General features: G+C 49.9%; 1 protein-coding gene and 1 long non-coding RNA gene across 4 annotated transcripts in view; both read right to left on the bottom strand.

Annotated features, from left to right (window-relative positions):
• LOC146679680 (uncharacterized) overlaps window positions 1-14,421 on the bottom strand; it is a 246,169-nt gene that overhangs the window by 58,442 nt on the left and 173,306 nt on the right. The window lies entirely within an intron of this gene.
• LOC146679684 (NLR family CARD domain-containing protein 3-like) overlaps window positions 492-14,421 on the bottom strand; it is a 36,478-nt gene continuing 22,548 nt past the window's right edge. For all 3 annotated transcript variants that reach the window (XM_085450096.1, XM_085450097.1, XM_085450098.1), the window contains 2 exons: window positions 1,205-1,251; window positions 492-1,030 (listed from right to left, as the gene is read on the bottom strand). In XM_085450096.1, coding sequence (XP_085306222.1) covers window positions 492-1,030; window positions 1,205-1,251 — 586 coding nt within the window. The remainder of the gene's footprint in view (window positions 1,031-1,204; window positions 1,252-14,421) is intronic.

Genomic DNA, 14,421 nt, shown 5'->3' with positions numbered 1-14,421 from the left:
TCACTTACTGCACTTAAGAACAGAACATGAGCATGCCGTTTACAAGCAAAACAAATCTATATACTGTGCATGTGTGCAGGCAGCCCATGTGTCTTGACCTCAGTGCATGACCTCACTCAACAAACAAAGACATTTTAGAAGTATACTTCCTGACTCCGTTTGAGTCATCTGTTACCAGGCAAACTCCAATGCAGCAGGCTGCTGAGAGCACACACAGGCCTTTAGTATGTGGTAAATTGTACTGTAAGCATGTATGCAATTCTTTCAATAGCTGTGGGTCACCTTAACTTTCTCCATTGATCGGCCAGATGTCGCGCTGCCGTCTTTAAAAGGACTAAAAAGGAAGAAGTTCACAAGGAATCATTTAGACAAGTTTCAAACATCAACTGATAGAATCCATGAATCTGAAAACGTGTTTCTGTGTGAAAGAGACAGACATGTACTGACTGAACTATCTGTTTCTGTAACAGGAGACACTCTTTACACTCCACTCAGCACAGGGACACTGAGGAACCCAGACCGACTCTAAATCCAGGGTAAAGAGGTTCAGTGAATGTGGTGTTGAAGGTGTGGAGGTGGATCAGAGTGTCAGAGGAGACTCTGTAGAAGGACAGAGTGCCAGCAGGACAGTCCACATACACTGCTGCTCTGTTAGAGACAGAGGAGGAGGAGGAGGAGGAGGAGGAGATGTATGTGTATCTGTTATTATACCAGACATGGTAATCAAATCTATCAGAGCACTCCAGACTCCACGAATGATCATTCCATCCAAACCCACAGTCAGTTCTGTCTCCTTTCCTTCTGATTCCTCTGTAACTCACTGAAATATAAACATATCCTCTCCACTCGACCTCCCAGTAATAACGACCAGTCAGACCATTTCTACACAACAGCTGAACCCAGTGATCGAATCTGTCTGGGTGATCAGGATATGACTGAACCTCCATCACCTGCGTCACCTTCCTGTTGTTGTCAGACAGTTGGAGCTTTGTGTTCACTGTGTTTGTGTCGATTGTGAGTTGACAGGAATCTGATGGAGAGAACAAACACAATCCAGCTGCAGTTATTGATCCATCATCTGTTCATTGATTGACACTTTGATGATGACTCCTGACATCACAGATGTGAATGAGTGATGTGACAGTTTGAAGATGATTTAATGTGTGCTGTTTTGTTTTCATGAATACCATTAAAACACACTTACACTTCCTGAGACCTGTCCTCAACCATTGCATTCCAGCAGGCTCCACCCTGAAAGGAGGAGGGCGGTCAGACCAGCACAGTCTCTTTCAGCATACACACATGAACATTACATGGCTCTCATACACATAATGTTAGACACTGATAAAGAAACAGTCCAACAGAAAATTTTGGACTGTCAATCCATATGGAGATCAACCTGCTGATGATTAGGACTGATCCTGGATCTGTCAGTACCAGGGGCGATTTTAGCCCATTTTTGGGGGTGCTTCAGAAGAGGGACGGGGATAAAGGGCAAAAAACAAAAACCAACAGAATAAGCAGACAAAAAATACATATATCAATCACCTGTATCACCTGTTGAGAAAGAAAAAAGAAAACAAGAGTCCCACAGAGTCCGGGACAGCCCACCCGACCCCACCACAGAGAAAACTGCACCCACCCCATCATTTGTAGCCTACTGTTGTTACCACTGTCCTGTTTGAAATGGAATAAGAGAAGCTGGTTATTTTTGAAACCCAGGAGCCACATTCAAGTAAAAGTGTAAGAACAAAAGATCCGTCAATAAAGGATAACGTTGGATCAGTGTTTCAATATTTATATCTTTTAATAGATGTACATGTGGTTTGGTTATTTGCCTTTTGGTTGAAAGTACACTGAGAGAGGAATTTCTTTATTAATGATCTTAATAATATATATATATTTTTCATATTAATCCAATTTTTTCACCTAATTGAATACAATCTATTTGTGTATGATTGTCATTCCAAAGAGGGAGAGAGGAAAGAGAGGAACATGAGGAGAAAGTGCAAGGTCAGGAAGAACCAGGTATGGAAAAAGACAGGGATTAGTGACAGGCACAACAGAAACTGTTAAACTGCTTGAGAGTTTACCACCAAGATAATTTGCCAAATTCAAGGTGAGGTGACATAGGTTGAAATAAAAGAAATAAATCTGCAGAGCCATAGTAGCTGCAGTAAAGATATTTTCATGCATTGTACCATAGACAAAGTTGCTTCCATTTTTATATTTTTTCTCAATATTTTGTACATTTGTACATTTCAAGGACTGTTTTTTGGAGTCTATTTTCATATATCTGTATTGTATTATACATACACATTAAAAGTGAATCTCTGTCCAAAAAAATGCACTCAGTTTACTTCTTACTTACTATGATCATCATTCATCACTTTCCCCAGTAAAGTAGTTAAGGTTAGGATATGTTTTTTGATGAATTTAAGAATCTTATGATTTAATAAAGAAATTTGCAGACTTGCATAGAGATGATAAAATTATGATGACTGGTAACGGAGGACAGGGAGGAACAGGGGTTTAAATGCACCAAGGAGACAGTCAGAGAGAACTTGGGGACAACTGGAGACATTTGAGGATGCAGTGACTGACAGAGCCAGGGAAGAAGTCTTATCATGACTAGTAAAGTCCCCCCCCCCCCCCCCCCCCCCCAAAAAAAGCTCTGATCCTAGAATTTCCCCTGGTCACTACACCACTCTATTTAATTATTTATGACTGATTCAAACTCTGACCTTCATCCATCCATCCATCCATCCATCCATCCATCATCTATTTCCGCTTATCTGGGACCGGGTCACGGGGCTCAGCAGCCCAAGAAGAAAAGCCCCAACCTCTCCCCAGCCACCTCTCCCAGTTTGTCCGGGGAAACACCATGGCGTCCCCACACCAGCCGAGAGATCTGATCCCTCCAGCATGTTCTGGGTCTGCCCCGGGGTATCCTCCTGGTGGGACATGCCCGGAACACCTCATCCAGGAGGCACCCAGGAGGCATCCTTGTCAGGTGCCCAAACCACCTCAACTGGCTCCTTTAATGTGGAGGGGCAGTGGATTTACTCTGAGCCCCTCCCAGATGGCTGAACCTCTCACTCTATCTCTAAGGGAGAGGCCAGCAACCCTTCAGGGGAAGCCCATTTCTGCCGCTTGTATTCGCAGTCTTGTTCTTTAGGTCACTGCCCACAGCCCGTGACCATAGGTTAAGGTTGGGACATAGATTGACCAGTAAATTGAGAGTTCTGCTCTTATGATCGGCTCTCTCTTCCCCACTGGTAAAGTCTCTGCATCACTGCAGCGGCAGCACCAATCCATCAGTCCCTTCTCCCGTTACTTGTGAAAAAGACCCTGAGATACTTAAACTCTTCCACTTGGGGCAAGAACTAGTCCCTGACCTGGAGTGGGCACTCCACCCTTTTCTGGCTGAGGACAATGGCCACAGATTTGGAGGTGCTCTTCCCACCTGTTCACACTCAGCTACGAGCCATTCCAAAGCAAGCTGGAGGCCATCGCCCAGTGAAGCCAACATACACCCCATACTCCTGGAGCCCCCTCACACAGGGCACTCCGAGGGACATGGTCAAATGCCTTCTCCAAGTCCACAAAACACATGTAGACTGGTTGGGCAAACTCCCATGCACCCTCAAGTATCCTTGAGAGGATAAAGACCTTATCCAGTGTTCCACAACCAGGATGAAAAACGGCATTGTTCCTCCTGTATCTGTGGTTTGACTCATAGACGAGCCCTCCTTTCCAGCACCCTGGCACAGACCTTCCCAGGGAGGCTGAGGAGTGTGATCCCCCTATGGTTGAAACATACCCTCGGGTCACCATTCTTAAAGATGGAAACCACCATCCCGGTCTGCCCATGCAAAGGTACTGCCCCTGATCTCCATGCAAAATTCCAGAGGGGTGTCAACCATACAACATCCAGAGCCTTCAGGAACTCGGGACAAACCTTAACCACCTTCAGGGTCTCTGCCACCAAGGAGTTGTTTAACTGCCTCAGTGACCTCGTCCCTGGAGATTGGCAGGTCATCCCCATCATCTCCAGATTAAGGAGGCCTTCAAAGTATTTCTTCTAACACCAGACTATTTTCCCAGTTGAACTCAGTAGAGCTCAACCCGCACTATACACAGTGTAGGATGAACACCATTTTGCCTTTCTGAGTCGCCTGACGATTTGCCAGAATCTCTTCGAGGCAGCCCGAAAGTCTTTTTCCATGGCCTCTCTGAACTCCTCCCACACCTGAGTTTTTGCTTCAGCCACTGCCCGAGCCCCCTTCCACTTGGCCTGTTGGTACCTGTCAGCTGCCTCCGAAGTCCCACAGACTAACCAAGCCTGATAGGATAGGACTCCTTCGGCTTGGTGGCTCCCGTCACCTCTGGTGTCCACCATTTGGTTCAGGGGTTACCACCAGGCACCAACCACCTTGCTGTCACAGGCTGGGTCTCCGACCCAGCACTTTGAGCTTTCTTTGTATTGTTCTCATTTTTTGAGATGTTGTTAGTTTTGTGGTATTTCCTATTTGCCTTTAGTTTAGGCAGTTATTGTTCCTGGGTTTTCTGTTTGAGTTCTTGCATTATTCATCACGTATTTGGTATGTTAAGTTTCTATTGTCATGTCTAGTTTTAGTGTTTCCTGTTTTATTCTGACAGTGTCATGTGTTCTTTGGTCATTGTATTTAGTTTCACTCCTCCTGGTCCTGTCATTAGATTCATGTCAGTCAGCTGTTTCCTCATGTGTCGCCACTTCCCCTGATCACCTTATGTCTGTATTTAAGCCTTTTGTTTTCTTCATGCCATTGTCAGTTCGTCTGTTTATTCTCACCAGAGTTACAGTCATAGTCATAGTCTTAGCCTGTTTATTTTCCACCTCGGTCATAGTTATAGTTTTTGGTCTTAGTACCTTTAGTGTTTTGTTTCTTAGTGTTTTGCCAGTTCAGTGTTTTGTTTCTTAGTGTTTTGCCTGTTTGCTTTGGTCTCTTGGTTCATTTCCTGCCGTCATCGCTATAAAGGTTCACTTTTCTGTTAATCATTACTATTCCTCGTCATCATCTGCTTTTGGGTCCTGTTTCCGCACACATCGGCGCACCCCGCCGTGACAGAACGAACTGACCAGTCATGGACCCAGCGGATTCTGCTCTCACCGAGTGTCTGGAGGAGACTGCTCGGATCCAAGCGATCCTCGACCGCTTCTTTACAGCGCCCGATTTGAAGAGCAAGCTAGTAATGATCAACGCTGCTGAAGCTATTATGGAGAGGGATCCCCGCCTTCTCCAGCTCCCGGACTCACCTGCCATCGTTGATGCCTTTACGAGGATAAAGGAGATGCTGCAGGCCCAGGGACTGTCGAGTCAGGAAATGGCTTCCAGCACCCACCAGTCACAACAACCCCACAATCAGTCATCTCCATTGCTGCCTCCGGAACCTGAGTGTGTTCGTGTCGGTTCGCTGAGATTCGCCGCAGCGTCACCACCTCTCAGCTCACCAGTTTCCACGCCCTCATCACAGTCTCGCCATACTCCTGTCACAGTTCAGCGCGAGGAAGCGCCGCACACCATAGACTTGGACGACGACGAGCGCCAGTCTATATTCTGCGCTCTCTTGGAGGAGGAGCTCCGGTGGAAGCCGTGGCTCATTCCGGAGCACGAGCACTCTTTCCGGGGAACTCAACTGGCTCTCGGGGGACCTCGGAGTTACCAGGGACTTCCACCCATCGCTCCGCCGTCTTCCACTCCTAAGAAAAAGCGGCGTGCACGCCACCGACGCTCCGTATCACAAACGCAAGTGAGTGATTACATTTTGGCTCCTCATGTTTTCTCTCAGGAAGTTGTTGAAATTGACACTACTTTTCCGGTTAATGAGCCCGGCTATACAGAGACTGTTTGCCCTGGAAAAGCTAGCCATCAGGCTCAGCTAAGCTGCTGTGGTACTGCTATCCAGGCCGGTCTGGAGCCAGAGACGGAGGTACAGCTGGTGCGGCCAATTTCAGTGTCAGCCGGAGGGCCCGGGGAGCCCGTCCGGCCTCATGTTTCGTCTGCTGGAGGTTCAGGAGAACCCAGCCAGCTTCATGCTTCATTTGCTGGAGGTTCAGGAGAACCCAGCCAGCTTCATGTTCTGTCTGCTGGAGGTTCAGGAGAACCCAGCCAGCCTCATGTTTCGTCTGCTGGAGGTTCAGGAGAACCCAGCCAGCTTCATGCTTCGTCTGCTGGAGGTTCAGGAGAACCCAGCCAGCCTCATGTTTCGTCTGCTGGAGGTTCAGGAGAACCCAGCCAGCTTCATGCTTCGTCTGCTGGAGGTTCGGGAGAACCCAGCCAGCTTCATGTCTCGTCTGCTGGAGGTTCGGGAGAACCCAGCCAGCTTCATGTCTCGTCTGCTGGAGGTTCGGGAGAACCCAGCCAGCTTCATGTTTCGTCTGCTGAAGGTTCAGGAGAACCACATCAGCCTCGCCATGTCCAGCCTCACGCCACGTCTGCTGGCGGGCCCGAGGAGCCCGTCCAGCCTCACGCCACGTCTGCTGGCGGGCCCGAGGAGCCCGTTCAGCCTCATGCTTCGTCAGCTGGAGGGCCTGAGGAGCCCGTCTGGCCACCTTCTGCTTCACCACCTGTGGCTGCCTCACTGTCACCTGGTTCTGCCTCTGCTACGCCAGGACCAGCTCCAGCCTGTGCTTCGTCAGCCGCAGCTCCAGCCTGTGCTTCGTCAGCCGCAGCTCCAGCCTGTGCTTCGTCAGCCGCAGCTCCAGCCTGTGCTTCGTCAGCCGCAGCCTCAGAGCCTTCGTCCTCGCCTGGTCCGGCTTCAGCCTCAGAGTCTTCGTCCTCGCCTGGTCCGGCTTCTGCATCAGCTGCTCCTGCTCCACCTGGTCCGGCTCCGGCATCAGCTGCTCCTGCTCCACCTGGTCCGGCTCCGGCTTCAGCCTCAGAGTCTTCGTCCTCGCCTGGTCCGGCCTCGGCTTCAGCCTCAGAGTCTTCGTCCTCGCCTGGTCCGGCCTCGGCTTCAGCCTCAGAGTCTTCGTCCTCGCCTGGTCCGTCCTCGTCTTCAGCCTCAGAGTCTTCAGCCTCGCCTGGTCCGTCCTCGTCAGAGTCTTCAGCCTCGCCTGGTCCGTCCTCTGCCTGTGCTTCTGCTACGCCTGGTCCGGCCTCTGCCTGTGCTTCTGCTACGCCTGGTCCGGCCTCTGCCTGTGCTTCTGCTACGCCTGGTCCGGCCTCTGCCTGTGCTTCAGCGTCACCTGGTCCGGCCTCAGCCTCTGCTTTAGCGTCACCTGGTCCTGTGCCCTCCAAGCCTCGGCCGGTACGCCTGACACTTGGGCGCCGCCGCCGCCTTCCGCACGGCCGGCCACCTGAACTGTTTCTACGCCGTTGCCGTCCGCACGGTCGGCCGCCTGAACTGTTTCTACGCCGTTGCCGTCCGCACGGTCGGCCCCCTGAACGGTTTCCATGTCGCCACCATTGCCGTCCGCACGGACGGCCCCCGGAACTGTTCGACCATGGACTTCTGTGCCGTCGGCCTCCGGGCCGGCCCCCTGATCACATGAACTATGATTTTCTGGACCGTCACCCTCCGGGTCGGCCCCCTGAGGAGTCATGAACTGTTCCCTGCGCTCCTGTGATTTTGATGGACGTTTTGTTTTTGGTTTTTTTCGGCCTTGTTTCTGGCCCTCCGTCCTGGACCCCCACCGCCCGCCCTTGGTGGGTTGTTTTTGGTTTTGTTTTTCGAGGTTTTAGAGCGTCTGGAATCCGCCCTTGAGGGGGGGGCTCTGTCACAGGCTGGGTCTCCGACCCAGCACTTTGAGCTTTCTTTGTATTGTTCTCATTTTTTGAGATGTTGTTAGTTTTGTGGTATTTCCTATTTGCCTTTAGTTTAGGCAGTTATTGTTCCTGGGTTTTCTGTTTGAGTTCTTGCATTATTCATCACGTATTTGGTATGTTAAGTTTCTATTGTCATGTCTAGTTTTAGTGTTTCCTGTTTTATTCTGACAGTGTCATGTGTTCTTTGGTCATTGTATTTAGTTTCACTCCTCCTGGTCCTGTCATTAGATTCATGTCAGTCAGCTGTTTCCTCATGTGTCGCCACTTCCCCTGATCACCTTATGTCTGTATTTAAGCCTTTTGTTTTCTTCATGCCATTGTCAGTTCGTCTGTTTATTCTCACCAGAGTTACAGTCATAGTCATAGTCTTAGCCTGTTTATTTTCCACCTCGGTCATAGTTATAGTTTTTGGTCTTAGTACCTTTAGTGTTTTGTTTCTTAGTGTTTTGCCAGTTCAGTGTTTTGTTTCTTAGTGTTTTGCCTGTTTGCTTTGGTCTCTTGGTTCATTTCCTGCCGTCATCGCTATAAAGGTTCACTTTTCTGTTAATCATTACTATTCCTCGTCATCATCTGCTTTTGGGTCCTGTTTCCGCACACATCGGCGCACCCCGCCGTGACAGAACGAACTGACCAGTCATGGACCCAGCGGATTCTGCTCTCACCGAGTGTCTGGAGGAGACTGCTCGGATCCAAGCGATCCTCGACCGCTTCTTTACAGCGCCCGATTTGAAGAGCAAGCTAGTAATGATCAACGCTGCTGAAGCTATTATGGAGAGGGATCCCCGCCTTCTCCAGCTCCCGGACTCACCTGCCATCGTTGATGCCTTTACGAGGATAAAGGAGATGCTGCAGGCCCAGGGACTGTCGAGTCAGGAAATGGCTTCCAGCACCCACCAGTCACAACAACCCCACAATCAGTCATCTCCATTGCTGCCTCCGGAACCTGAGTGTGTTCGTGTCGGTTCGCTGAGATTCGCCGCAGCGTCACCACCTCTCAGCTCACCAGTTTCCACGCCCTCATCACAGTCTCGCCATACTCCTGTCACAGTTCAGCGCGAGGAAGCGCCGCACACCATAGACTTGGACGACGACGAGCGCCAGTCTATATTCTGCGCTCTCTTGGAGGAGGAGCTCCGGTGGAAGCCGTGGCTCATTCCGGAGCACGAGCACTCTTTCCGGGGAACTCAACTGGCTCTCGGGGGACCTCGGAGTTACCAGGGACTTCCACCCATCGCTCCGCCGTCTTCCACTCCTAAGAAAAAGCGGCGTGCACGCCACCGACGCTCCGTATCACAAACGCAAGTGAGTGATTACATTTTGGCTCCTCATGTTTTCTCTCAGGAAGTTGTTGAAATTGACACTACTTTTCCGGTTAATGAGCCCGGCTATACAGAGACTGTTTGCCCTGGAAAAGCTAGCCATCAGGCTCAGCTAAGCTGCTGTGGTACTGCTATCCAGGCCGGTCTGGAGCCAGAGACGGAGGTACAGCTGGTGCGGCCAATTTCAGTGTCAGCCGGAGGGCCCGGGGAGCCCGTCCGGCCTCATGTTTCGTCTGCTGGAGGTTCAGGAGAACCCAGCCAGCTTCATGCTTCATTTGCTGGAGGTTCAGGAGAACCCAGCCAGCTTCATGTTCTGTCTGCTGGAGGTTCAGGAGAACCCAGCCAGCCTCATGTTTCGTCTGCTGGAGGTTCAGGAGAACCCAGCCAGCTTCATGCTTCGTCTGCTGGAGGTTCAGGAGAACCCAGCCAGCCTCATGTTTCGTCTGCTGGAGGTTCAGGAGAACCCAGCCAGCTTCATGCTTCGTCTGCTGGAGGTTCGGGAGAACCCAGCCAGCTTCATGTCTCGTCTGCTGGAGGTTCGGGAGAACCCAGCCAGCTTCATGTCTCGTCTGCTGGAGGTTCGGGAGAACCCAGCCAGCTTCATGTTTCGTCTGCTGAAGGTTCAGGAGAACCACATCAGCCTCGCCATGTCCAGCCTCACGCCACGTCTGCTGGCGGGCCCGAGGAGCCCGTCCAGCCTCACGCCACGTCTGCTGGCGGGCCCGAGGAGCCCGTTCAGCCTCATGCTTCGTCAGCTGGAGGGCCTGAGGAGCCCGTCTGGCCACCTTCTGCTTCACCACCTGTGGCTGCCTCACTGTCACCTGGTTCTGCCTCTGCTACGCCAGGACCAGCTCCAGCCTGTGCTTCGTCAGCCGCAGCTCCAGCCTGTGCTTCGTCAGCCGCAGCTCCAGCCTGTGCTTCGTCAGCCGCAGCCTCAGAGCCTTCGTCCTCGCCTGGTCCGGCTTCAGCCTCAGAGTCTTCGTCCTCGCCTGGTCCGGCTTCTGCATCAGCTGCTCCTGCTCCACCTGGTCCGGCTCCGGCATCAGCTGCTCCTGCTCCACCTGGTCCGGCTCCGGCTTCAGCCTCAGAGTCTTCGTCCTCGCCTGGTCCGGCCTCGGCTTCAGCCTCAGAGTCTTCGTCCTCGCCTGGTCCGGCCTCGGCTTCAGCCTCAGAGTCTTCAGCCTCGCCTGGTCCGTCCTCGTCAGAGTCTTCAGCCTCGCCTGGTCCGTCCTCTGCCTGTGCTTCTGCTACGCCTGGTCCGTCCTCTGCCTGTGCTTCTGCTACGCCTGGTCCGGCCTCTGCCTGTGCTTCTGCTACGCCTGGTCCGGCCTCTGCCTGTGCTTCAGCGTCACCTGGTCCGGCCTCAGCCTCTGCTTTAGCGTCACCTGGTCCTGTGCCCTCCAAGCCTCGGCCGGTACGCCTGACACTTGGGCGCCGCCGCCGCCTTCCGCACGGCCGGCCACCTGAACTGTTTCTACGCCGTTGCCGTCCGCACGGTCGGCCGCCTGAACTGTTTCTACGCCGTTGCCGTCCGCACGGTCGGCCCCCTGAACGGTTTCCATGTCGCCACCATTGCCGTCCGCACGGACGGCCCCCGGAACTGTTCGACCATGGACTTCTGTGCCGTCGGCCTCCGGGCCGGCCCCCTGATCACATGAACTATGATTTTCTGGACCGTCACCCTCCGGGTCGGCCCCCTGAGGAGTCATGAACTGTTCCCTGCGCTCCTGTGATTTTGATGGACGTTTTGTTTTTGGTTTTTTTCGGCCTTGTTTCTGGCCCTCCGTCCTGGACCCCCACCGCCCGCCCTTGGTGGGTTGTTTTTGGTTTTGTTTTTCGAGGTTTTAGAGCGTCTGGAATCCGCCCTTGAGGGGGGGGCTCTGTCACAGGCTGGGTCTCCGACCCAGCACTTTGAGCTTTCTTTGTATTGTTCTCATTTTTTGAGATGTTGTTAGTTTTGTGGTATTTCCTATTTGCCTTTAGTTTAGGCAGTTATTGTTCCTGGGTTTTCTGTTTGAGTTCTTGCATTATTCATCACGTATTTGGTATGTTAAGTTTCTATTGTCATGTCTAGTTTTAGTGTTTCCTGTTTTATTCTGACAGTGTCATGTGTTCTTTGGTCATTGTATTTAGTTTCACTCCTCCTGGTCCTGTCATTAGATTCATGTCAGTCAGCTGTTTCCTCATGTGTCGCCACTTCCCCTGATCACCTTATGTCTGTATTTAAGCCTTTTGTTTTCTTCATGCCATTGTCAGTTCGTCTGTTTATTCTCACCAGAGTTACAGTCATAGTCATAGTCTTAGCCTGTTTATTTTCCACCTCGGTCATAGTTATAGTTTTTGGTCTTAGTACCTTTAGTGTTTTGTTTCTTAGTGTTTTGCCAGTTCAGTGTTTTGTTTCTTAGTGTTTTGCCTGTTTGCTTTGGTCTCTTGGTTCATTTCCTGCCGTCATCGCTATAAAGGTTCACTTTTCTGTTAATCATTACTATTCCTCGTCATCATCTGCTTTTGGGTCCTGTTTCCGCACACATCGGCGCACCCCGCCGTGACACTTGCGGCTGCAGCTCTGCGTAGCGTCTTCGACAATGGGCATGAGGTACATGGCCCAGTCAGACTCAATGTCTCCAGTCTCACGGAATGCTGTTGAAGCTCTGCCGGAGGTTTGCGTTAAAGATCCCGTGGACCAGGGCCTCCACTTTACATTTAGGGTAGCCAGGTCTGTCCAGTGTCCTCTCCTGCCAACTGATCTAACTTATTACCAGGTGGTGATCAGTTGACAGCTCAGCCCCTCTCGTTACTCGAATGTCCAGAACATATGGTCCTAAGTCTGGTAATACGATTACAGAATTGATCATCAACCTGTAGAATAGAGCGTCCTGGTGCCATGTGCACTTATGGACACTGTTATGTTCAAATATGGTATGGCAAAACCCCGCCAGACAGTGTGGGGAGGGTGGGGGGTGTCCCTGGGATCCCTGGGACACACAAACCCCCCCTCCACGATAAGTTAGCGATTCTGTTTAGAAGGAAAGGACACCTCCCTGCCTTTTCTGCCAGCTGTTTTCCCCCTCTTAGTGTCAATGTGGTTACTGTACAAGACCTCTGACCTCTCTGTGAGTGCAGTGTTGTTTTCATGTGTTTTAATGCTGCCTGAAACCTCATGTTCTGATTTAATAGCAGATATCGCCACATCCACAAAGCGAAATTTCTGCCTCTGTCACACACAAAGAGTGGACTATATATATATATATATATTTTTTAATATTTCATGTTGAAACTATTAAGGGACAAGTGTATTTCCTCAGCAATCACTCTGGTCCTCTTGCTAGTGCACTGAATCGTTCTGCTGCCAACTGGTATCACAGAGAGTTACCTGTCAGTCTCCTTCTGTCCTCTCAAAGTCTGAAAATTAATTTGTCATTAAGATTCCTTTCAGTCTGAGTTATTGTAACATTACTGACAACTCAATGAAGACAAAGTGTAAAGTAGAAAATCATTCATTTTACAATATTCATTCTAGTCCATCAAAGTAGAACAATAAAGATTAAATTGTGACTGTTGTTGGTAAGCATACACTTAAGTCTGTGAAGGTTATCAGTCATCCAGGTCATCGTAGTCTAAAGAGCTTGGAAAGAAAAGTATCTGGACTCCTTTAAGTTTCTTGAAGACATTTCCACTCTCTTTCGAGAAGCTTCTTCAGTTCTAAGCGCAAATGGTGGAGAGTTCCAGATTTTGAGCCTTGTGGGAGTGTCCGCAAGATGGTCATGGACCCCTGTTGATCCTCTAACTAAGCACATGAGTCTTTTCTTTTGGCTCTTGGCGAAGACATCCAGTCACACTTTTCTCCTTTCATCTTCCCTGCTTAGCGTCTTATGTCCTTGTCTAGTCTCATCTATTTCCTTACGCTTTCCCTGGAACACTCTCTCACAGTCTGTTCTCTAAAACGAAAAGAGGAATTATGGAATTGATCAACTGGTCCCTCAATGCAACTGACACCTTCTTGTCAATGAGAAGCCTGGACTCGGGTATCCTGATGGTGCTTTCTCTGCCGGATACATGATGGACGTGTGGCATAACTGGAGGGTCATGTATCTGGCGGGACTGTTGATCGAGGTCGTCAAAGACATCTACCTGTTCGGAACCATGATAACAGTGTTCTTGTTGATCAAAGCTGGCTTGGCCATGGCTTATCGAAGATTAAAGAAAGCACAATCAGCTGTTCAAAACCCCGCAAGGCTGCCCACTGTGATTGAAATGATGGGATGAGTCGTGAGTTCTCAAAATGGGCTCATTGAACGCAGCACGGATAAGATCTTGGAGAAGCTTGAGGCTGCAGTGAGCACTCAGAATAAGACCGCTGAGTAAAAATTGGATTACATCTTGGAAAAGCTCACAGCAGCCGTGAGTTCTCAGAATTTGCTCTTTGAGCGCAAGATTGATAACATCATTGAGAAACTCACGGCTCTCCAATGGGAGCTCGAGAGACCAGTGTCAGACTGCTAGAACAGCTTTGAAATTTACATGAGTTGTTTGCACTAAAGTAAAAAACCACCACCATTTCATGCGGCTACCAGGTAGAGGATCAATACAGGGTCCATGATCCTCTTGGGGACACTCCCATAAGGCAAAAGAATCGCCACTAGTTGCTGTTAGAACTAAAGATGCTTTTCTTTCCAAACTCCTTAGACTACAATGACCTGAACCTTCACAGACAGATTTTTTCTCAATTATGCAATTTGTCCAATGACTTTAGAGCCTCTAAAATGAAGAGATGGTGTTAAGAAAATGCATTAGTTCCTCACAATTTTATGCAATCTTTTTGCCAAACCCACTGAATTAAATATGAAAGTATGCACTTCAGCTGCATCTGAGTTTTTTCATTTAAAATTATTTGTTGTAACCAAAATTACAAAATGTCGTCTCTGTCCAAATATTTATGGACCTAACTGTAGGTATACTTTTAATTAAACTCTCAAAACGACTTATTAGTTATCATCAATGTTCCTGCAAATAGACTCCTTGGAGACCCCCTTCATAAATATCCACGTACTATCCAGCTAGTCTAGTGTGTCTGCCCCTGAAAATGTTCCTGCATGTGTGATTGTTCATGTCTCATCTACAGGAAACAAGCAGGAAGTGAGTGAAGGACACAGGAAATGTTTCCAGTTCTTCCTCCTCTACCAGACATTGGCTGTGTCCAAATTCAGAGGCAAATGGAAACCAGGAAGAGGCTGCTAAGAAAGCTGCAACCACCAAGTACCTGCAGAGGCGCAGGCAAGTCCTGAGGAGTC

Source organism: Copadichromis virginalis, unplaced genomic scaffold (genome assembly GCF_057382275.1).
Source record: "Copadichromis virginalis isolate Kocher_CV1m ecotype Utaka unplaced genomic scaffold, C_Virginalis_male_GT1.1 unmapped_scaffold_1, whole genome shotgun sequence".
NCBI classification, from domain to species: domain Eukaryota; kingdom Metazoa; phylum Chordata; class Actinopteri; order Cichliformes; family Cichlidae; genus Copadichromis; species Copadichromis virginalis.
The sequence above is the reverse complement of the archived record's forward strand: the minus strand, read 5'-3'. Positions and strand labels throughout refer to the sequence as shown.